General features: G+C 49.1%; 1 protein-coding gene across 21 annotated transcripts in view; it reads left to right on the top strand.

Moving 5' to 3' along the window:
- The window catches only part of LOC100406158 (intraflagellar transport protein 122 homolog), a 79,395-nt gene that overhangs the window by 47,167 nt on the left and 7,768 nt on the right, over positions 1–24,460 (top strand). For 12 of the 21 annotated variants that reach the window (XR_013527535.1, XR_013527534.1, XM_078351779.1 and 9 more), the window contains 8 exons: positions 3,607–3,660; positions 6,861–7,022; positions 11,586–11,752; positions 14,413–14,584; positions 16,024–16,126; positions 18,075–18,215; positions 19,334–19,431; positions 24,141–24,241. Coding sequence is in view for 18 of the 21 variants with exons in the window: in XM_078351779.1 (XP_078207905.1) it covers positions 3,607–3,660; positions 6,861–7,022; positions 11,586–11,752; positions 14,413–14,584; positions 16,024–16,126; positions 18,075–18,215; positions 19,334–19,431; positions 24,141–24,241 (998 nt within the window). In the remaining 3 variants the exon portion in view is untranslated. The remainder of the gene's footprint in view (positions 1–3,606; positions 3,661–6,860; positions 7,023–11,585; positions 11,753–14,412; positions 14,585–16,023; positions 16,127–18,074; positions 18,216–19,333; positions 19,432–24,140; positions 24,242–24,460) is intronic. The other 9 variants (XR_013527536.1, XM_078351780.1, XM_035273810.3 and 6 more) reach the window with 1 other exon arrangement.

The following is a 24,460-nucleotide window of genomic DNA, read 5'->3' as shown; positions in this document are numbered from 1 at the left end:
CACAAAGGTGTGAGGATCGAATGGGAAGATGCCTGTAAAGCCTGACTCAGGAGCAGCATCTCATAGATTCTGGCTGTCACTCTTATTAGCTGTTATCTATGGGAAGCACCTGGCTAGTAGCCTGGCACATCAGAAACACTCCGTAAATGGTGGCTTTTATTATCGGTGTAATCACTGGCCATGTATTACACAATGCTGCTTTCCTTAGCATCCGCCAACTAAGGTGGGAGAGATGGTCAAGGTCTCTGATTCTGACAGCAGTGTGGGCACTTCCCACATACCTTCATGGCGGGATTCATGGACTTGATTCGTTGTGTCCTTTCCTGGCCTAGTCCATGAAAACTAGAAAGATGACTGAAAACATCTGACCCCTTTCTGCACATGAGGAAAAGCCCAGGTATGTTCCTGAGCTGTGTTTCCATCTAGAACCTGAGATGGAGGAAGGAATGGCTTCCACCCTCCTCTCCCCTACCCCTTCCCTCTTTATCTCCCCACAGTCAATTAACGAGCTGCTCATTTTGTCCATACTACTGGGCTGATATTGAAGGGGCGGCAAAGAGGGATGTGATGCCTGCCTCGGGATAGGTCAAGACTTGCAGGCATGAAGAGAGAGGAGACTGGACCAGACCAGGACTCAGAAGCCTGGCTGAGAACCAGCTGTGCCGCTAAGGGGCTCTGGGACCTCAGGTAGCTGCTTCCCTCGGAGCTCCAGTCCTCCCAGTTGTGAAATGGGTGTGGTGAGAATGCCTGCTGCAGTCCTGAGGCTTCTCTGAGACGTTGTAAAGGAGAATTTAAAGCAGGGATGGTTGTACAGATGCTAGCCATTACTAAACAAGGGAAGTGATCGTTGTGTAACAATGATCTAGATTATATTTTCAGATGTCCTCAGTGTAGTCAAGTGGAGATGGAGGAGGCTGTAAGACTTGAGAGGAGGGAGGAGGCATCTCCATGGAGGGAGCTTTCCTCTCCTGCCCCACCCAGAAGTGCCAGCAAGGAGTAGGAAGAAGACAAAACAGTGTTGCTTGTTTGCTTTGGGCACAGAATAAAATGAAAAGATTTCCCTCTAGACTGTCCCCTCCTTACACCCAGGAACCAAACAAGTACCTTATCTTAGTAACACCGCACACTGCCTAGCACAGTGCCTTAGACAGCTTGGTACTGAACAAATGTTTGAATCGATGACAACTAAGTGGGGTGATCCTCCATTTATTTCACTCCCCAGCCTGTATCCCCAAAATACTCCCTGAGAATAGAAAGGGGTGTAATAAAGCCACAAGATGTTTAAAATAACAATGTTCATTGATTTATTTTAATTGAAAAGTAATTGTATACAGTAAGTATTTATTAAGTACAACATGGGCCAGGCATGGTTGCTCATTCCTGTAATACCAGTATTTTGTGAGGCTGAGGTAAGCAGATCACCTGAGGTCAGGAGTTCAAGAACAGCCTGGCAAACACGGCGAAACCCCAACTCTTCAAAAAAAAAAAAAAAAAAAAAACAAAAATTAGCCAGGTGTGGTGGCCCATGCCTATAGTCCCAGCTACTTGGGAGGCTGAAGCAGGAGAATTGCTTGCACCCGAGAGGCAGAGGCTATAGTGATCCAAGATCATGCCACTGCACTCTAGCCTGGGTGACACAGCAGGACTCTTTCTCAAAACAAAAAAAAAAAATTAAGTACAACATGATGCTTTGAAAAAGCCTCATGATGTTGAAGACAGGCTATGAGTTGCTATTTCATCTAAATCCCGAATTCCCCACCTTTCTTTCCTCTGTGCCAGGCACTCAGGCTAACCAGCTTGCACAGGGTGGTTCCCAGTGATGGACTGCCATCGCCACTAGATGGCAGAGAAGAGCTGCTGAGCTCCTGCCAGGCCCTGAGCAGAGCTTCAGGTGCCTCCCTGTTCCCAGGCTTCCCTCTGCTGAGCCCATTCAGGGGCCTTGTGATTCTGACCAAGCACCCTGACGCTGCAGGATGTGTCAGTGTTGAAAGAATTCAGAAACAGATTTCTTAGTGGGCAAATCCTAGACTCCAGCACAGCTGAGCTATAGTTAGAAAGACCCATGAGAGGGTGTCACCAGCAGGCCCCTTTCCACAAAGAAGGTGGCTGGAGCCCAGAGGCAGGGAGGAAGTAGGCTCAGAGCAAGGACTGAGACCTCGAACACTCCTTTCCCTCTTGGTCACTGTGCTGGGCTTTGCGGGTTGCCCTCTCAAGGTGCTTTAAGGAAACCCAGAGCTAGAGGGTGGTGTGTAAAACCTGCAGCTTGGGACCCAGGCAGTCTTAGCCCTCTGTCCTTTGGCCCATGTGATGCCAACATTGCCCTTTTTTATGGATTTCTCTTCACAAACACTTGTTTGCCAGGTTCCAACTCTGATGCCTCACTTGACGCTGCCTCCCGCCCCTGCCCATGCTCAGATGGCTCATCCATATTCTCCAGGCATCTGCTTCATACTCGAGAGTTCTTAGGTGGAGGAGGTGTCATGATCTGTTGAATTGGCCAGCCTCCCCTGTTAGAATGTGGGGCTCCGAAGTGTGGAGTGGGACAGGGTCCAAGACATGTTTCTCCTTGGGTCCTCAGCCTCTGACAGGAAGCCGGGCCTATGGGATGAAAAGAAGTCGCATTTCGGCAACCCACGAGATAGCCAGAGGCTGGGGCCTCACTCATCTCCCGAGGTCTTTTCAGGAGGGAGGATGCCGTGCAGCTGAGGGTTGCTCTGCACATTTGATTCATAGGGCTCCAGAGCCACTGCCTCCTCCAGGCACAGGTCAGCCCGTTTTGAATGGGGCAGTGTAAAGAAGCACAGCTGGTAGAAATGGTGACAGCAAAGCCACCTGAAAATGGCCAGACCTGGTGGCTTGTGCTCCTCCAAATCCTGGGCAGAATCTGAAAGCCACAAAACTACCTTAGCTAACAGCAGTCTGCCTGTTCCTCAGAAACTTCTAGAAGTCCATGAGTTAAAGTCTGTGGCTTTACTGTGAGTTCCAGGCCAGGGCTGCAATTTGAGTATTTACATAAGAGTTTGCCTTCCATGGACTTGTTGGCCTTCATTCCTTTCCCCTCCACCTTCTTCCGGAATCTGTCTTTGTGCCCTCTAAGCTTTCCCCTCCTCTGCTCCCTCTGGATTACCAGGGGCTCTGGGTCCCCTGTGTCTGTGGCGCCACTGGGTAGGCATGGCTGGCCCCTGCATTCTACCCATGTTGCCAAGATGTGCAGGCAGTCTCATCAGTCTGCATCTCACCCGCTTCTGCTCTGATGCTGCCTGCACCCCAAACCCAGAGGGTCCGACCAACTTGTTCTTCTTTGGGTCAAGAGTCTCCCAACGAGGCACCGCCACAGACTGTGGCTTCATGGTTTTGTTTTACCTGATCCCAAAATGACTGATGCAGCTGGGTTGTCTTTGCTGTTCTTTGCAGGGTCCCGTCCCAGGGATAAAGCTGCGCCTCACTGGGTGGTATAACCCCTGCCGTGATGCTTAATCCATGCTTGCTCTCTCCTCTCCTTACTGGCTCACTGTCTAGATAGAGCTTGACTTCCCACCCGCAGCCAGTCACCCAGTTTTGAAGCCAAGAAGGCAGCTGATTTGATTCTTTATTTCTTCTCCACAGGCCTTCATCAGAGTACGAGACCTCCGATACTTAGAGCTCATCAGCAGCATTGAGGTAAAAGATGAAGCATTCTTCCTTCCAAAGAAGGCATACTTGGGGTTCATGTTTTAGGGGGATCCCTTGTAGCAGGCAAGAGCCCTGAGAATATGGAGCAGATCTCACTGGCATCTGGGCCATAGCCTTGCTGCGGGGACAGAGTGGCCTCACAGGGGAAATAGCAGCGGGCAGTGTGAGTTGTCGCGTGGCAGCTGGGTGAGGCACATGAGTTCCAGATCTCTCCAGGCTTGGGTTTCTTATCTGTGAAAAGGATGGCATGGGACCTACCTCGCAGGCTTCCATGAGGATTCAGTAGGTCCTCTGGAGCTGGTGTGCATCCTCATGGTGGCAGATAGCTAGTCACCATCCTCCCAGACTCCAGTAATCTGCTAGTGTTGCAGGAGTTTCCTAAATGCACATGAGGTGAGCTCCACTCCCAGAAATGGACTTGGGGAGTGAGGCCCACGGTCTGCACTGAGCGCCCAGAGCTCTGGAGCAACCCCTAGCCTTGCTGTTCCTGGCTGAGAATACTGGCCTTGTCATCCCAACCCAACAGGCCTACAGTGGGTAAGGAAGCTGGTTGTAGGTTCACCATTTGCTGGGTGGTGGGAGACACTATGCTTTGTTTTTTTGAAACAGGGTCTCACTCTGTTCCCCAGGCTGGAGTACAGCAGCACGGTCATGGCTTACTGCAGCCTAGACCTTTCAGACTCAAATGATCCTCCCACTTCAGCCTCCCAAGTAGCTGGGATCACATGCATGGGCCATCTGCCTGATTAATTTTCTGTATTTTTCGCACAGTCACGGTTTTGCCATGTTGCCCAGGCTGGTTTCAAATTCCTCGGCTCAAGCCGTTAGCCCACCTTAGCCTCCCAAAGTGTTAGCATTACAGACTTGAGCTACCACACCCAGCCCTTGGACACTGTAATTTCTGTATATCTTAATGCTGTCTTGCTGTGTGTAAAAAGGTATACACATTTTTTTCTCCTGCACAGATTTATTGGAGGGTATGGGAATGTGAGATACAGTTGAATTCCCGGTTGCAAACAGTGAGGAAATCAGCAAATGTCTTGTCCCTCTCATTCAGTTGTGCATAATAAACACCTGTCATGGGCCAACCCTTGTGCTGAGCTCAGTGGGCACAGAGCTGAGGAGAGAGATACCTGCAGGAGCTCACAGCCTGCTGCGCCTTATCAGCTGCTCTGTGTCGAGTCTGCTGTGTGTCCCATGCGTGACCCATGCGGGTGCTGTTGTAGATCCTCAGGTTAACTGGATGAGGCAGGTCCTGTTGCTCTCCCTATTCCATGCAGGAGGAAGCTAAGGCTCGGTGAGGCTATGCCACGTTCCCACGGGTCCACAGCCAAAAGCTCAGTGGAATTCCAGCCCAGGCTGTTTTCTGAGCTCATGTTCTGTCAGCCACATACCCTCCCCACCTGCGAGTCAAGAGGGGCATCTGTATGTTCTGGGTTTACCTACTTGCATGGTAAAGGGCTTGTTCGGAGCCATTGCCTGAAATGCCCAGTGCTGCTGACTCTCACTTGTAAATCAACTGGCCTGGATCCGGGTGTCTTCACCTGAAGCCAAGAGGATAATTTTCCTCTCTACAAAAGTAACTGGTTGCTGTGGGGTCTAACTATTATTAGTCACTTAGCAAGTGACTAATGTCTGCCGCTCCTCATGTGCCATGAGCTGGGAAGTAGGTTAAACTCCTGATTGTCTCCTAAAAAAATGAAGTGCCTTCAAGTGAGCTCCATGCTGACGGCGTGGGACCTCAGTTGCACACTTCTGGGTGCTCAGCATAATTGCAGAGTACTGTGGATTCTCAGGGGGTGCCTTCTGGATAGGGGAGATGTCCCTGTCCTGCTGACAGGGGAAAGAACCTGCCCATGGTGACATGTACCTGCCGAGCACCATAGATCGTTTCTATTCATCGTGGTGACATCCTGGACTCATTTTCATGCCTGGTAAAACTTTTTTTGTTTGGTTTGGTTTGTTTGTTTGTTTGTTTTTTGCAGGGATAGTCTTGCTATATTGACCAAGCTGGTTTTGAACTCCTGGGCTCAGGCGATCCTCTTGCCACAGCCTCCCAAAGTGTAGGGATCACAGGCATCAGTCATCATGTCCCTCCAAAATATTTTATCTGACTGCAAGATTTTAAATCATTTCCAACTACTAGGAGCTAGTCTGTCTGATGAGCCTGAGCTGCGTGCAGGTTTTTAGAAAGATGATTTCTGTCAGTGTGGAAGTATGTTGCCTCCAGCTGTTAAAACTTTCACCAGCTTGTCTAAGAGCTTGATTCAATGTCTCATCGTCCTCTGATATGCTACTCTTGCTAGAAAACAAGCAAAGGGAAACTGCTGGGGCTCAGAGCTTGGGTGCTAATGACTGTTTCCAAATACTCGAGCTACAGATGAGTGAATGTTCCCTGACACAGAAGGAAGAAGTGTGCAGGATACTCCTCTATATCCTCAACTCTGCTAAGTTGTGTGTGTGTGTGTGTGTGTGTTGTTGGGGACATCACTTGCTTCAGAAGACAGTGTTGTGTGATACAAGGAATATCTGGAGTCAGACAGAACTGTGTCCTAATGCCAGCCCTGTCTGACCCCGACCTGTTCCTCCTCCTGAGTCTCAACGTCCTTCACTCTAATACTTGGGTAGTGAGACCTATCCTGAGGGTCACTGAGAGGAATAAAGGGGCCATGTGTGTATAAGGTATATACCCAGAACCTAGTGGATGTCAGCGTGTGGGATTTCTTACCTTCTCTTTAGAAGTAGGGACACAGGAAGACTTGTCATCATATTTTCTTGGTCTCCCTCTTGGGCGAAACCCTAAACATTCTCCTGCTCTGTCATCCTCATGAGCCACAACTCAGGCAAACCAGGCCTGTGGATTTGGGAGGTCCTCGGGGGTCTTGGATGAGTCTACGAGGTCTTCTGTCTTAGCCTTGGAATATACAGGAAAGCAACCCTGAGCAATTTCCATTAAACAAACAAAGGTTTGCATCTTTTTTTGATCTTTGCTTGTCTGGTAAAAACCTGCTTCTGTTGTCAGGCGTTCCCAGCGGAAACCTAGGGAGAGACGCAACAGCCAGGAGCAAGCCCAGGTTCCAGTAGGAAGGCCCAGGGGGCTCACTTGAAATAGCCACATCTAACCTTTGTAAAGGCTGCTTCCTGCCCATGGCTGCAGAGGCCATTTCCTGTGCTTCTAATTTTTCCAGGAGAGGAAGAAGCGGGGAGAGACCAACAAGGACCTGTTTCTGGCAGATGTGTTTTCCTACCAGGGGAAGTTCCATGAGGCCGCCAAACTGTACAAGAGGAGCGGGCACGAGAACCTCGCACTTGAAATGTACACCGACCTCCGCATGTTTGAGTATGTCAAGGTAATCCACCCCATCCCGGTCCCAAGCTCTGGCTTGGAGCCCACTGGTGTTCCCACCTGCAGTGTCCAGGTTGTTTCCCCCAAGAGTGGTGCAGAAAAAAACTAGCAATGGCCTCAGGAAGGATGTGGGGAAAAGGGTAAACAAAGCACCACCTCTATAGCCACTGGTTGAAACTCACCTAAAACTGACCTTTAAGGCTGACACTAAAGGGGCAGAGTATTATGGTTGAGACGTTCGTCCGCAACAGAGATGGATGGCTGTGGGTCTGCACCAGCACAATCCCTTCATTGAGTCGAGGGCTCAGTGTTTCAGGGCAGTCTCCCACAAATCCTCTCAATCCTTGTCAGGAGCCACTATGAATCGATGTCTTCAGGTGGGACCAGTCCTGCCAATCATACGGGACAATGTGGTGCACACCAGCCAAGGTTTCCTAAGTGCCTACCAATTGTCCAGGGCTTTGCACTGGGCTTCTGGAAAGTCAGGCAGAGCTTCCACCCTCCCGTGTTAGCCCTGCATCCGTCACACCTGGCAGCTGCAGAGTGGCTACCATGCGGTTGCAGTGGGCCCCAGCCTGTCTTTTCACCTTTTGGGATAGCCCCCATGAACCCTGTCTTATCACATTGGGATAGCCCCAAGAACCCTAGTCTCCAGCAGAGCTGGGCCTTTGAAAGCAGGTGTAGGAGAGGAGCGTCCCAGAGCAGGCTCCTGATGGCTTCTGTGGGAACGAGTTGCACTAAGGAGCCCAGTCCAGTCAAGACATTTGCAGTTCAGTCTAAGCAAGGTTCAAAGAGGCTTGGCGGCATTGAGCATTGAGGTTCTTCCTTCCACAGAGGGGCTTTGTTAACCTGCCTTTTCTGGGAGTGTCAGAAGTGGCTCTCAGTATGCCATGAAGTGACTCATCAGCCACAACCGATTAGTGGCTATTAATGGTAATTCTCTAGCTCACAAGTTTAGGATGGTAGTCTTCCCCACTTTTGTCTGCTTTTCTATTCCTGCAGATGGCTGTGCTCTTCCACTATCTGTTTGATCCTGGGGCTTAAGGTGATGTTGCCCGGGACTTACTGTCATCAGCAGCTGGACAAGCTCCTGGGCCCCAGCCTGTCTTTTCACCTTAGTGATTTCTTCACTTGGTACCTGAGACCCAGGGAGTTCAGGCACCCTCTGCTGTTTCTCCGTCACCTTTTCTGCACTCTCCCAGACCCCACCACAGACACCTAGAAGATTTCATAACACATTCATACTGAGATCACCTGAGGCCGTGCATCTCTGCTTCTGGGAATAACAAAATTTTAACTCAGGATGAACGCTTAAGGGATCAAAGCCCTGGGGGCAGAATTTAGGCTTAGGGACCCTGAAGCTTCCTCATGGAGATAGCTGTGGTGCAGTAGAAAATGCCTGGCCAGGCCGGGCATGGGGCTCAAGCCTGTAATCCTAGCACTTTGGGAGGATGAAGTGGGTAGATTGCTTGAGCTCAGGAGGTCGAGACCAGCCTGGGGAACATTTGCTTGTGCTCAGAAGTGGCTAGCCCCACTTCTACCCCTGCTCTACGACCCCTCCTTATACTCTGGTGGGCTTCATTTGCCCATAGCCTCTCACTAGAACTGTAGCCCATTTACATACTCCATCTGCTCCATCTCTCTATGGATGTAAATACTCTGGGACATGTTTTTGGTTATAGTTTTTGATCTCTGTTCCAAAAATGCAAAAAGTCCTCTACCAAAAATGCAAAAGCTTAGCTGGTTCCTATTCCCAGCTGCTGAGAGGGAGGCTGAGGTGGGAGGATTGCTTGAGCCCCAGAGGCAGAGGTTGCAGTGAGCCAAGATCGCACCACTGCACTCCAGCCTGGGGAACAGAGCAAGACCCATGTCAAAAATAAATAAGAAAATGCCTAGCCTTGGTGCCCCAGAGCTGGTGTATGTGTGGGTTCTTTCTGTGGGGTGACCTGGAGAAAAGCTCTTCAGTTTTCCAAGCTTCCCTTTCCTTCTCATGGTAATAGTCACAGCTCAGTTTAGTCTTGAGATTTGCACAGAATAATGTATAGGAAAGCATATTACAAATGCCAAACTGTAGAAAGATTAGGAAGATGAGAGGTGCCACACGTGACCACAGAGTGGATCTTCAGACCCCTCTCCTTGGCTGGCCCCACTTCTGCCCCTGCTCTGAGGCCCCTCCTTTCACTCTGGTGGGTTTTGTGTGCCCACAGCCTCTCAATAGAACTGTAGCCCATTTACACACTCCATCTGCTCCGTCTCTATGAAGGTAAATACTCTGGAACTTGTTTTTGGTTTTAGTTTTTGATCACTATTCCAAGTAGGTTGGTTCCATTTCAATCCCCCCTGCCCCCACCCAGTAGTCTGAATTTGAGAAATGTGTACATACACATTATGTGGGGGGTGGGGGAGATCCAGTGCTGATTAACATGGCATGTTTTTGTTTACTTGAAAATTGCTTCCCAGGATTCAATCTGGTTTTCAGAAAATTTTTAAATTACATTCCCACGTACAAATAAATTGTATGCTTTCCGGATAAGTGACATGTTTATATGGTGATAAAGGGAATTATAATGCTCTTAACTCTTATGTAGTATGCTCTTATCAAAATCACCAAGCATGAGAACACTGTTTAGTCTCATTCATCACTCAGCACAGTCTCTTTCTGTCCACTTCAGGGCCAAGTCTGCCATTGCCCCAAATAACATGTAAGTTAGCTTCAGGGAAGCAAAAAGCCATTGAATTCCCAATTTGCTGAGGCTTGAAGGAAGCTTTTAGACCCAGCTTCAAAGAAGTCACACCTCCCTGAGGGGCCAGCTGGGCAGGAGGAGGCTTCCGCAGGCTGTGAACTCTGTGCCTTGATGGTCTCCTTCAGGGGATGACCCAGGCTTATGGCTCCCACTCAACTTCACTCTTCTTGCCATGGGCACCCCTAGTCCCCTCAGCACTCACTTAAGTCCCTTTGGAGGACATTTCTAGTCTCCTAAGATGTTTGTTTCCCCCAACTGCCACCCTCATTTCACCAGCCAGGTAGGCAGGGTTTCCAGCTTCATGTTGGCATAGAGAATCTGCGTCGTAGCAGCTGCCAAGAGGAGAGGTGTGTCTGTAAAGGCCCAAACTAGGCGTGGTCAGTGGCTGCTTTCCAAGCTCATTCTCTTTGTCAGCTCCAGGAGAACCAGAGGCCAGCCAGGGGGCCTGTCTTCTATTGGTCCCCAGCATCAGGGCATACAATGCCCTTTCCTCCCCTTCTTAAAACATATCATATATTAGGCTGACCTAATACATGATCTCAGGAGCTACACAGTTACCCTGAAAGCAAATGAGGGAAAAAAGCAAGCTAATTGTTCAAGTGTTTTTAGCCTAAGTTGACTGTACTTTCCTGACACGTGAGCGTAATCATGGGGAAAGGAGTGCTTTTTAAAATTCTAGGTAAGGCTGACACAAAGCACTCTGCAGGGTACATTATTCCTGAGACAAACCCCTTCTTACCAGTAATGTAGACCTGGGCTGTAAGTGCTCCCAGTTTCCCTTTTTGAAAAGCTCCACCTGAAAAGCTGCCTGAACTCTGGCAAACTCCCATGTGTGCATTTTGGGTAACTACCCTGAAAAGCGGTGATGATCTGAGGTTGTTTCTCACACTCTCTAGGGCCAGCCCAGAGGGCCCCTGCTGTGGCCAAGGGAGTGCAGGCTCTGGGCCTGACCCCTGAGCCTCCAGGACCCCAGCCCTCTCTTTCTTCTCAGGTCCTCTCCTGAGCCCCTTCCCCGTCTCAATCCCCCCATGGCCTCCTGCCCTCCCATTATCAGATCAGGCCCTCACCCCTGCTGACCTGACCTCAGGACAGGATCCCTTACCATTCAGGCGAGAAGCAATTGCCCAGAGAGAGGTTTGCTTGTTATCTGTTTCAGGCAAGTACCTAGGGCAAAGACAATGTGATGATTCCCTAGTTCAGGGCACAGAACATTTCAGGAAACAGCTGTGAATGGCATTCCTAGTGAGCTGGTGATTCAGGGAGGGCACGGAGGGCCTGCAAATGCTGTAAGTCAGTTTATTTGTGTAAGTTTAGGGGAACCCATGCTCAGCCCCACTCTGAAGCATGTGGTGTCACCCATATGATCTGAATAAAGATGATAGGTCTCGATATTTGGAATTGTGCACCAGGTTTTCTCGTTGCTGTTTAGGAATAGTCATGTTTCTACCAAACTATATGTGAGAGAGAGAGAGACTGACCGTGAACCCCTGCCCCTGCAGACTTCATGTGCAGTACCCCAAACAGTCCAGAAAGTATTGTTTAGCCAAAGAGCAAACACCCATTAGTGAAAAGGGAAGGAAGCACTGGGGGCCAGTGTCCTTGACGCTGTCCCAGGATCCCCCAGAATACCAGCAGGGCAGCCCAAGATGGCTCTTTTCAAGACTTGGGACACCCCCTACTCAGCCTCTCAGGGACGGCCCCACCTGCCTCCTGGTTGCCTGCTTCAGCCACGTGGAGCCCGCCCTTGCTGCTAGGAGAGCCTGATGTAATGCTGGCACGGGAAGTCCTGATCCAGAGTGTTTTTGTTTGTTGTGCTTCCTCAGGATTTCCTTGGATCTGGAGACCCCAAAGAAATAAAGATGCTAATCACCAAACAGGCTGACTGGGCCAGGAATATCAAGGAGCCCAAAGCCGCCGTGGAGATGTACATCTCAGCTGGAGAGCATGTCAAGGCTATCGAGATCTGTGGCCACCATGGATGGGTTGACATGTAGGTTTTGGTCCCTGCCCCAAGAAGCATTTGTTAGAATGTCATCACATACCACCTCTTTGACTGACAAGGGAACAAATCATGCTTCTCTAATTATCTAAAGCAAATGTGATAGTGACTAGGTTCTTCAGGAGACACAGAGATTGCACAAGGTAGTGGCTGCCTTCCAGGAGCTTATGGAGTCACTAGGGGAAGGGATGGTGGGGACCAGGAAAGTGGAGACACCAGGACATCAGAGCTGCTGTTTGCTGAGCACTCACTACAACCCAGGTTCTGTGATAACCTTGGGGTTTTCCACCCATGCCATCAGGGCTCGTGTCTCCCTGCCCACCTTGCAGGTGATGATACAGAAGCTAAAGGGACAAGTTGTTCCCAAAGCCAGGTAGCTAGAAAGTTGTAGAGTTGAGCTTTAGCTCCTGATCTGGGCAATGTCAATGCTAACTACGTGTGTAATGGTAGGAACAAAAACACTTTCCAAATCCATCAGGGAATAATTCTCATGGGAGGAACCATGGATGTCTTCTCTTAGGAAACACTCTTTGCCATGAAGGGATGTTAAAGAATTCCAAAAAGTAAATAGAGATGGGGGAAGGATATGCAGGCAGGAAGTATAGCAGGAATAGAGTGAGTCAGCTCTGGTTGGAATAAAAGACGCCTGGGAATGAGAGGGTGAAGGACGCGGGCTGTGGATTGGGGAAAGTACGCTGACCACACTGGAAGGGCCTCTGATACCAAACCGACATGCTTAGATTTGCCAATAGCGAGTGACCGCCTATAGTCAGACACCCCTTCAGGCAGGCAGATAGAATGGAGACTAGATAACTGACTAGTACGGTAGGGCAGAAGGGAACTTGGTAGGTGAGGGCATGAGAGAGAAGTAGCAGAGTTTGAACCAAGGGACCCATTCCAGGGTGGTGGGGCAGGGGTGATTATCAGGCCAGCTTTACTCTGTGGCTGCTGGTGGGTTATGCCATTTGCCGAAGTGGACAACAGGGAGAGGAGGGGCCTGGGGTGGGGCAGCGCTGAGACAGAATGGATTCAGTCTTGGGACTCAGCACACTAGACCTCCATAGGGAAGGCTTTGTCCTAGTTAGTGAGCTTCGGACTCACTCGTGTGCACACACGCACGTGCTGCCACAGCAGGCAAAGGACATGACGGGACAAGCTTCTGAGGGTGGCTCAGCCTGAGTCCTAAAATATGTTGGTTCTCCTGGAAGCAACATTGTGGTCTACAGGTAGCAGTGGCCGGCCGGGACTTGGGGACACAGAGGAGGCTGGTTAATGATTAAGTTGTTTCCTTGAGCACTGCCATGTATTAATAATTGGAAGGTGGGCCCCTCCCAAAGGGACCTTGGTGGTTGACCTGCCACCCCATCATTTTTTGGTCTAATAACTTTTTAAGACTGAGGCACAGATTTCGTTCCCCACATTTTTTAGATGAAGGGGTTCCTATAGAAGAGAGCCAGGCAGATTTAGGGTCCCCTGTTCTCTCTTCTGGTTTTTAATGTCACTTTCATTTGTAAGTGCTGTGTATCAGGTTACCCTGAGGGTACTTGAGTAATTCAAGAAACACATTAAGTGTGTTCTATTCGTTTCCCAGATGTGGCTGTAAAAAGTGCCTTTCCTCCAGGGACATTAGGTGTGATGGGTGGGAAGGTTTCTAAGGGCTGTCTATGCCGCCTTTCCCTAAATATGTGTCCTTTTTCTGCTGTACAGTGTTATTTTTAGATGCCATTATTATTCTAAGTGCAGATTGACAGGCCTCTATGCTTTGCCTGCCTCTGAGACAGGGATCCATTATAGCTGCTTCTCCTTCCTTTCTCATCAATACTAGCTTGGGTAGAACCCTTTCTCTTGGGAGAATTGGTTTGACTCCAGATTCCAACCTGACCAGAGAGCAAGCACACCCATCCAAGCCTCATGTCTCCATGAGCAATGGGAGGGCCGCTGGCCACAGGGAAACAGTGGTGAGCCAGTGGGTCCCTACGGCTCCTCCCTTTGGTCAGCACCTTGGCCAGGAGGACAGGGAAGACTTCCTGCAGGCTTTTGTCCAGAGCTCAGAGCAGCCCCCTACTCACTTATTCCTTTAGAGGACACTCATTGAGGAATTCTCACGCCTTGGCCTCCACTTTGCTGTAAGAATTCCTGCACCAGTGGTAGGAAGAGCGCTGGGCCACTTCCTGGCTGCTGAGTCGGGCTGGGTGCTTCACTTTCCCCCCAGACTTTAGTCTTCTCATCTGTAAGATGGAAAGAAATGGAAGTAAACATGCCCACCTGTTAGGGTGGTGAAGATTCTGATTTCACGCCTGGGAAAGCTCATGGCACCATCTTGGGTACTTGATTAGGGATCAGGAGATATTTGTTTCTACACCCGGCTGCATAGCTCAGTGACTTCCAAGAAAGACACATGAGGTAGCTGATAGTATCATGTAGAGGCCATCCCTCCTGGTTGCTGGTGATGTTTTTGGAGTGAGTATTCACTCCTTTAATAACCACCCCCTGAGCAGCTCCTAGGGGCCACGGCAGGGTCTCAACACTGGAGATTGCAGAATGAATGGAGGTACGGCCTGCCCTTGACAAGACCCAGAGCCCCCCAGCCACTTCCTTCCGTCAGGCTTCTTCACAGGGGTCCCTCTCCTACGTGCCCCTTCCCTCTCCAGGTTGATCGACATCGCCCGCAAGCTGGACAAGGCTGAGCGCGAGCCGCTGCTGCTGTGCGCTACCTACCTCAAGAAGCTGGACAGCCCCGACTATGCTGCCGAGACCTACCTGAAGATGGGTGACCTCAAGTCCCTGGTGCAGCTGCATGTGGAGACCCAGCGCTGGGATGAGGTGAGAGGAAAGCAGGCCTCATGGGCTGGGGCCCCACTTGAGCCCTGGGACACAGGCAGGTGGGTACGAGGACCCTTTGGGGTTTACGTGGAGAGAAGCTGCCCCCATGATGGAAGGAACATTGGGCTGGCAGTCAGACAACTTAACTTCAAATTCCCTGAGCCAGAGAATCATCGAGGGCCTTTCCACGTGTTCCTTCCTTCAGTCATTGAGAAAATTGTTATTGACTGCCAGCTTTGTGCCAGTGAGGTGACAGGCACCGGGGATGAGTGTGAACGTGACAGCTCCAGTGCCTGCCATTGGGCTGAGCTGCCTCTGACCAGTGCCACAGGCTCAGACACATGGCTGATGTGGAGACGCACCTGCGTGACATTTCAAACCTGCTGAGTGGCATTTTGGCAGAAAGCGCCATCTGTGCTTTCTAGATCCAGATTGCGAGAGCCATTTCAGGGGCCGGTTTTTTCCCTCCCGTCTCTGCCTCTACCTCCCACAACCCACTACTTCTCTCTCTGGTGTCGGCGGGTGTGAAGAATTAGCCAGGCCAGTGAGAAAGGTGGCCAGCCTGAGGCTGGCAGAAGCAGCTGATGCTGCCCCTTCTGTGGCTCGACCCCTATTCTCCAGCTCACTATCTCCCCGTGCCCTGCAGAGAAATCCATCCCCGAGAGGATTACGAGCTGTGCCAAGACCCTCCCCTGACTCACTCATCTACCCATCATGGTCCATTTTAGAGTGAAAGCAAAGCCTTCATTGGGAGGAGCTGTCTGACTCTTGTCTGCCCTCTGAATGGCTCCATTTGGTGAGGTGATGAGGTTACTGATGAGAAAAGGTGGGGCCAGGGCCAGAGGCAATGGTGGCTTCTCAAGAGAAATTTATTAGACTTCTCAAGCAGCATAGATTAGAGCATCTTCGAACACTCAGACCTGGCTGTGCATCAGGCTGACTTTCTCGCCATGGCTCACGTCCGGTTCTCCTGGCCTGATAGGTGGTTCTGGGGCTTAGGTGAGAAGCAGTCGTGGGTCCACACAGCACGAAGCCCACAGTCATCTTTGACAACTGATAAGAAGTGGTGATGATGATAATGTCAATTCTGTTTCCTTAGGTGTCGCCTGCAATTAAAAGAAATCTGTTTGCAGCACTACAGGAGCCCACGCAAACCTCAAAATAAAATGTTTCTGATTCTGTGCCGCTTCTGTAGTCCAGAAACAGACTGTGTTGTTACTGAATCCAGTCGCTTGCATATTGCTGTTAATTGCCTTTTGTTTTCGAAGAGCTGATTTGTTTTTGCGTTTCTGTGGGTAGTTTTTGGGGGGAGGCACTCTCCCCTTCTGAGTTGTAAGGCTGGCAAAATACGACATCCCTAATGAATTCAGCCAAGTGCAGTGTTTTCACGGGGGCTGCAGGGACAGCTTTGTTAAGACTTCATTTTCTCCTTTCCCCAGGCCTTTGCTTTGGGTGAGAAGCATCCTGAGTTTAAGGATGACATATACGTGCCCTATGCTCAGTGGCTAGCAGAGAACGATCGCTTTGAGGAAGCCCAGCAAGGTAAGCAACACAGACTATCACCTTCTAAAAGGAGGAGAAGTCACTGCCAAGACATACATTTCAGGAAGGCTACACGCCCTTCCTGTCTGCATGTAGATCCCAAGATAGATGACTTCATCCTGGGGATGTGATTGTTTGGTGGTGAAATACTGTGGAGCATGGAAAGGCCATGGGCTTTGGAATCACACCCTCCTAGGCCACACTGACTTGCTACAGGCCCTTAAAGGGTGCTGCCTCCTCTCCAAGCCTCTGTGGTTACTGAGCAAAGTGCTGTGCACTGCAGCGTATCTTCCCATTTATCCTCCCAATAGCCCTATGGTGTAGCTACCATCATTATGATTCCCATTCTGCAAATAGGAAAACTGAAGGGTAAAGTGGTGAAGAAATTTGCCTTAAGTTTCATAGCTAGGAAGTTACAGGAAGGTAATGGTGAGCCAGGGTGCCATGAGGACAAAAAGTGAGGACTGCCACACAGTATAAAGCATGGTCTCACCTCTACTTTCCTCTACCAAGAATAGAAACTCAGCTTCTGTTTCTGGCTTAGATAAACAGGTGACCTCTGCTCCTCAAGATTTCCATTGGTAAAATGGGCTGCCTACAACGTACAACAACATCTGAAATAGGAGCCAAAGCAAGTATAGAGCTTTTTTTGATGTTGTTAATCATATTTTTTAAAGTTGACTGCCCTCTCTCTGTCAGACCCTGGCTGAGCACTTAACCTACGTAACCTTGAATCTTGCCAACAGCCACGCAGGGACGAAGAGACTAAATGTGCGATGCCAAGTCACAAATCTAGTCAGCAGCAGAGCCAGAATTGCACCAGTACCTCTCTGACTGGGGAATCTGATTTCTCTGTTTTGCTGCCTATTTAGCCTTCTAATTGAAGTTGGGTGTTTCATGTTCCGCAGCATCTCATTTACACTTCTATATGGTAACAGTTGCCACCTCCGGACACATTGCAGAACAAATGTCTCCATGTTGGAGCTCTTCAACCAAAAGCCCTCGCTGAAGGACAGCATATTCTCTGCTGCTTCAGCATTTCCAGAGCACCCAGTTGCTGAAGTATCTTCATGTTTGGGCAAAACACATCAACCTATCCATCTGTCTGTGTCTGCCCTTCCAAGAATCCATCACCATAGTAACTTGGTAGTCAGACAAGAGACTGTAGATGAGAATGAAACAAAGGCCAGACCTCCTCCTTCTCTGAAGGCGGAGGATTAGGATCATCTGAGTGCCCATATATGGCAAGTGTCACTGCTACAAGTGCTTCACTGGCAGCCACCAACATCTCAAGGGGCTGACCACATAGTAGGTACTCAGAAAATATCTGTTAAAAAGTATAGGAACATTTGAGAGAGATATATATTTTTTGCTTGTTTTCACAAATGGTTGTGAGAACTGAGGCAAATCTTCAAAGTAGTTATTGGAAAGCAGTCATTTGAAGACAAACAGGACTTGAGTTGGGCTTGGTTCTGGGTCCTTGGGTATGACACTTTACCTCCATCTTGCAAAGCCCATTCATTGCTCATAAAAAGGGGGATAATTTTCTTTCTATATAAGTCTGTGGTGAGGATTCAGTGAGGTGATTAGCAACAAAAGCATTTGGTAAACCTCCAAATGCAGTAAAGTGGCAGGTCCTGTTTGTGTCACCTTAAGAGTCACCAGACTTTGCCCTGGAATTTGGCCCCTCCAGTTTTCCTTTCTGCCATCCTTTTCATAGTTGGTCGCCTTTTCCCAGCCAAAAAGGAATATATCTCACTGTACTTTTTCCAGGATGTAGCCTTGGTTATTTAGAGAAGCGGCATCCCAGCAACGAAGCACTGCAGATGCTCCAGTGAGTGTCCTACTTCCAGGGCAGCCCATGCAAGCCCCACAGAGCTCCATCCTGCCTCCTGTGTGCCTCCCTAAATTGCATGTGCTTTTGTCCTCTTCCCCACCCCTCCTACAGCATTCCACAAGGCTGGGCGACAGAGAGAAGCAGTCCAGGTGCTGGAGCAGCTCACAGACAATGCTGTGGCAGAGAGCAGGTTTAATGATGCTGCCTATTATTACTGGATGCTATCCATGCAGTGCCTCGATATAGCTCAAGGTGTGTAAACATCAGCCAGACCACTGTTTTCCCAGGCCCTGCTCTGATACCGAGATAAACATCAGAAGACCTGAGACATTTTAATTAAAGCCCTGGGCTTGTTTATTGGGTGTATTGTCCATAAGCCTGCCTTGCAGTGGCATAATGTGGTGTGTTATCTTCTTCCAGTTTGTCCCTCAGAATGGTATGAGGGCCATCCAAAGGTTACGGTTGGCAGGTCCAGCCCTGCATTGCTAATTCAGAACATGTCTCTCCCCTGCTACCTGGGAGGCCGTAGCTGGATCTGGGTGAGCACTGGGTTTTAAAATCTTTTAATTAAAGGAGAAGATGAACAAGAGATGGCTTTGCAATAGCACACTCCAGATTCTTACTCATCCCAGCCAAGAAAATAGTTTCAATGTTGCTTTCTTTCACAAGACTTCCTATGATGTACTGAGGGCATCCTGGAAATGGAAGAGACAAGGAGATGTTCTTCATTGGACAAGGCCACATGCAGGGGTGGGAAAAACACTGGAATGGAAGCCACAGGTGACTTGTAGCAAGTCACAGTAATTCCTGAGCTCTGCATGCCCATCTGCCCTGTGGGAGTACCCTTGTCCTAGTCCCTTTGTAAAGTTGCTGGGAGCCTCACAGAGCCATGCTTACAGTTTGAAAATTGTCAAGCCCAGGTGTAAGGTGGCATTTTTCCATTCTGGCCAGTGGCTTATGCTTCTGATAGAAGCAGCAGAGGGACGAGGCATGAGATGAGCATGAATGCAGTTGGTGTCTGCCTGCCCTTGTCCCAGCAGGCTCTTCTGACATGTCTGGGGTTGTGCTACAGCTGTCTTTCCCCCAGGGGAATAACCTGGGAGGATGCATTGAGAGATATGGAAAAAATAACCTCAAACTCCCTAGCCTTATGCCCTTCCCACCTAAGACTTCACCATCTTGGAGTGGCCCCTACTCCTAAGCAGAGCGCCTTTCTCATCACTATACTTTGTCCCTCACCCTGGCACAGACACTGTGTGGTGGGAGAACTGATGCTGGCCAAAGTGCTGTTGCCTGGCCCCCTCCTCCTGCGGCCAGGTGGCAGCCACAGACATTGTTTGACACTTTGCCCTCCCACCCACTACACACAGCAGATCCTGCCCAGAAGGATGTGATGCTTGGCAAGTTCCACCACTTTCAGCGTTTGGCAGAGCTGTACCATGCCTACCATGCCATCCATCGCCACACGGTAAGGTGGCTGGGTCACTGGCCCTTAAGGGTACTGTCTGTTGAGCTGGGGGCCCCAGGCATGTCTAAAAAGCAGCAGACTAGATGGAAAGTAGCCCACTGGTCACAGTGAACTGCTGAGGACTCTTGGTCTCCTCTGGGCAGAAAACGTTTGGTTTTCCTTGATTGACTCTTTGTCTGCCGTGCATCAAGCAGTGGGCTTCTGAATTATAAGCCAGAGCTGGAATGGGTCTTGCTAGTTGCTCAGTGCAGGCTTTGATGACTCAGGCAAATTCTGCATTAACCAGCAAGTGGGGTGGGAGTTCCATGAGGCCCTCTTCTCCAATAAGGCAAAGGCCCAGATTAACCAAAGGTTCGAGTTCCCTCCCTGGCCCTGCCAGTGGTTCTTCAGCAAGTCACTTTCTCTCTCTGTCCCTAAGTTTCCTTCTCTGTGAAACAAGAGTGTTGGCTTGGTCTCCAGAAACTGAAGTAGTTCTTTTTAGTCACTCCCTAATTCCTTTGAGAAAGCCATTTTAAATCTATCTGGTGGCAATGGGGAACGGGTGATGGATTGTCAACAGCCTCTTCATCCACTGTATCTCCTCAATCACCCAACAGATGTTGAGCACTTAGTACCTAGTAGGCAATGTACTGAGGGCTTCATTGTATCAAGTCATTTCCTCCTTTCAACCACACTTTGAGGAAAGGACTATTGCCCTCATTTTACCAAATGACAGTAAGGCACTACCCAGAGGGGTCTCACAGCAAGTTGGTGCAAAAGTAACTGCAGTTTAAGACTGTGGATTTAAAATCATTATAACTAGGCTGAAACACATCTTTATTAATCAAATTAGGAACCATTATGATCAACACGTTTTTGCCAATGAGAAATAAGTTTATTACTGTAGCATGAAAATCCATACATCGGGATTCAGTGAACTCTTGGAAAGTATTTTCTGTATCCTGCTGGTTGTGGAAGCATTTTCCCTGCAAAAAGGTGTTAAGATGCTTGAAGAAGTGGTAGTTGGTTGGCAAGAGGTCAAGTGAATATGGTGGATGAAGCAAAACTTCGCAGACCAATTTATTCAACTTTGGAAGCTTTGGTTGTGTGACGTGCAATCAGGTGTTGTGGAGAAGAATTGGGCCCTTTCTGTTGACCAGTGCTGGCTGCAGGTGTTGTAGTTTTCAGTGCAGCTCCTCAATTTGCTGAGGAGCAATGTAATCGTTTCACCAAGATTCCGAAAGCTGTAGTGGATTAGCAGCAGACCACCAAATAGTGACCATGACCTTTTTTTGGTGCAGGTTTGGCTTTGGGAACTGCTTTGGAGCTGCTTCTTGGTGCAGCCACGGAGCTGGTCATCACCAATTGTCATATAAAGTCCACTTTTTGTCTCACATCAATCTGATTGAGAAATGGTTTGTTTTTGTTGTGTGGAATAAGAGAAGACAACACCTCAAAATGACTATTATTTCATTTTTGATCAGCTCATGAGGCATCCACTTTTTGAGCTTTTTTACCTTTCCAATGTGCTTCAAATGCCGAGTAACCAGAACGGTCGATGTTGAGTTAGTCAGCCACTTCTCATGTGGTTGTAAGAGGATTGGTTTTGGTGATTGCTTCAGTTGGTCTTTGTCAACTGCTGAGGGCCGACCACTATGCTCCTCATCTTCAAGGCTCTCGTCTCCTTTGCAAAACTTTTTGAACCACCACTGCACTGTACATTAGTTAGCAGTTCCTGGGCCAAATGCACTGTTGATGTTACAGTCGTCTCTACTGCTTTATGACCCATTTTGAACTTGAATAAGAAAACCACTCGTTTGCATTTTGTCTAACATCATATCCATAGTCTAAAATGAGCATAAACAGCAAGTAATAATAACTCATTAGCAGAAAAACAAAGCGAGAAATGCCCATTGAAATGATGTATAACATAACCACATTTAAGAATGTATTCCAATATCAAACAGCAAATTCCAGAGCCAATATGTGAGTCTTAACAGGCTGGCACTGGAGCTTATGTTCCTAGCCTTTCCCTCCCTCTCTCCTTTTAGAGAAAGCAGGCTCGTATGTTGATTTAGTGGGTAAACTCAAGAGTCCTCACACACAGATGACACCATGTTATTTATCTTCTCTGGCCTTTAGCCTTCTTCTCTATAAAACAGGGATAACAGCAGTATCTACTTGATGGGATTGTTGTGAGGATTAGACAAGTTAATATTGGAAAAGCACTTAGAAGAGTACCCAGCGCAGAGTGACCCTAGGTGGCAACTATCCTTCCTGCTGCTCCAGGCAAGGCTTCACACCAGCTTTCCCTGGCCTGCTTCCTCTGGCTGGGCATCTAGCATTTCTCTTTTTTCAGAGATAAGGTCTCTGTCACCCAAGGTGGAGGGTAGTGGCATGATCATAGCTCATGGCAGCCTCAAACTGCTGGACTCAAGTGATCCTCCTGCATAAGCCTCGCAGAGCACTGGGATTATAGGAGTGAGCCACCACACCCAGCCTTCTTGCAGTTCTTTGACCTCTCAAATGCCCTGCCTTTCATCCTGGGCACTTCTTTCCCTCTAATCTGTGTTGACCTCTCACAGCATATTTTTTGCATCTTGGGAAGGTCTGGCAAGAAGGACTCCTCCGACAGGCTCTGTGCAGGCCAACCATCAATCTAGTGTCACATCTCTACCCACAGCAGGGTCAGTGTTCTCAAGGGACCTCATCTTCCCTTACAGTCTTTGCCTTTCAAAACGAGCCCCACTCAGGGTTCGTCATTTCTATCAGGTCCTCACCTGGAGAGAAGCTACCACAAAAGGAGCCCAGACTCAACTTAGGCAAGAAGTCAGGGCCCAGCTCAGCCTCAGTTTGCCTAAGCCACTCCAGAGCCTGGCTCTCAGCTCCTTCCCTCAGACTTTTCTTTTCTTTTTTGTTTTTAAGTTGGGGTTTCACCATGATGGCCAGGCTGGTCTTGAACTCCTGACCTCAGGTGATCCACCCACCTTGGCCTCCCAAAGTGCTAGGATTATAGGCGTGAGCCACCATGACCGGCTCCCTCAGACTTTTCTCCTGCTGTTTCCTGTCCTCTTCCTCACCTGGGGCGTGAGGCTGAGGGCTCCTCTCTGTAACAGCTGAGCTCTGCTCCAGGACCTACATGGGGCTGGGAGCCAGCGGGGACCCTGGCTTTTAGCTGAATCTTCCTCATTGGGTCATTCCTGTATTCAACAAATGCCTACTGTGTGACAGACCCTGTGATGAGAACTGGCAACATAGTGATGGACAAAACATTGTCCCTGCAGTCAATCCTAGTCTAGCAAACAAAACAGTCCCTCAAGGGAAAAGCCTAGAGGCCTGTAAAGAGACTTCCTGGAGGAGGTGGCCCCTCAGCCAGAGGAAGGAGACAAGTAAAAATGGGGCAAGTGAGGTGGAGGAGGAAAAGGAAAATCACTGTGGCAAAGGTCACAGCCTGGGCAAAGGCCTGGAGGTGAGTGGTAGTTTGTGGTTCAGCATCCAGGGCCCAGCAGAGCAGCACTGATTCAGGGCAAGACTGGAAAGGGAAGTTTCAGGTCCTTCCTGGATACATAGCTTCTTTCCCAGAGGAAAGGACTCCCCTCCTACCTGTTCTCTCTGGAACATTACTTAGCTTCCCTACCTAGTACAATATAACCAGAGGCAGACCTCATCCTGGTTCTTACCCTGTAAAGGATGTAATCTCAGGTTTTCTTAGGTTCTTGGAGCTAACAGAAGCTATAGAAATTGAAGTGGGAATTACGGAGAAAATGCTAAGCTCTAAACTGAAGAAGTGTAGAGCAAAGTGAGTCCTCAGAGTGTAGACCAATTAGGGGAAGCTTTGGTGGCTCAGTGATGAGTAGAGCCTCACAAGACCCTTCAGGAAATGTCAGTTTATTACCATGTAAGTGCTCACAAGAAAGAGGAGTGGCTAGACTGCTTTAATCCTCACCATCTAAAGCCTTATTAGAAATCCACAATCTCAGTTTATAGACAGTATGCCACATGCCTTCAAAATGAGATCTTCTTAACCTTTTATAGACCCCGCATAGAAAATTCCCTATTTGTCTGCTGAGCTTCTGGCAGCCTCTAGGTACAGAAGACTAATCATTCCACTCATATGTGCTAAGCACCTCCTGTTAGGGCCTATGCCAGGAGCCAGGGAAATGGGTCAGCAGTTGAGGAACTCTGCATGTGTGCTCATTTGGTGGCACATCAGCTAGGCTGCTGTTGGAAAGAACAGAAGAGGCCTATGGGTTCATGTTGAAGAGGGCTAAGTGCCTCTGTTGAAAGACAGGCTTATATGGATCAGGGGTCATGTCCTCAGTCGCATAGAAAGTCCTCTCTTTTAGAGCTAAGAGGAGACAACTTGAGTTCAGTGAAATGGAATCATTACCAACTCCAGAGGCAGTACAGCTTGGAAGACATTGTTGGGCTTTGGAATCAGACCTATGTTTGAAACACAGCTCAGCTCTGTTCTAGTTGGTGACTTGGGCAAATCATCTATCTAGGCGTCAGTTTCCTCATCAGTACTGTGAGGATAAAAATGCATGCCAAGAGGTTATGTCTCAACAGATGAGACAGTGGCTGTATGGTGCCCAGCACACAGTAGGTGCTCAATAATCAGGGTCACTCTTGTTGATGTCACTTTGAATTATTGGTGTCTGCCTTCTGGCCTAGCCCAGCAGCAGCTCAGTTGAGGGACTCAGTTCCTGTTTGCTTTTCTCTCACGGCAGGAGGATCCCTTCAGTGTCCACGGGCCTGAAACTCTTTTCAACATCTCCAGGTTCCTGCTGCACAGCCTGCCCAAGGACACCCCCTCGGGCATCTCTAAAGTGTATCCTTTCTCTTACCCCTCCCACAGCCCACCCCTCTTGTCTAATGGCCCCAAGAAGTTCCTTCTAGAGCACATTCCTGGCAGAACCTTCCTCTCTCAGCAGCCCTCAGAGAAGAGAGAGAGCTCACCCTCCCTCTGCTGTTTGGCTGTAGAGGCTCAGCAGGGAGGCCCAGGGGCCTGGGCCAAGAGAATAAGAGTTTTCAGGGCTCTCTGAGCTGA

This window comes from Callithrix jacchus, chromosome 15, assembly GCF_049354715.1.
Source record: "Callithrix jacchus isolate 240 chromosome 15, calJac240_pri, whole genome shotgun sequence".
NCBI classification, from domain to species: Eukaryota; Metazoa; Chordata; class Mammalia; order Primates; family Cebidae; genus Callithrix; species Callithrix jacchus.
Note: the sequence above shows the minus strand (reverse complement) of the source record. Positions and strands in the feature narration are given on the sequence as shown.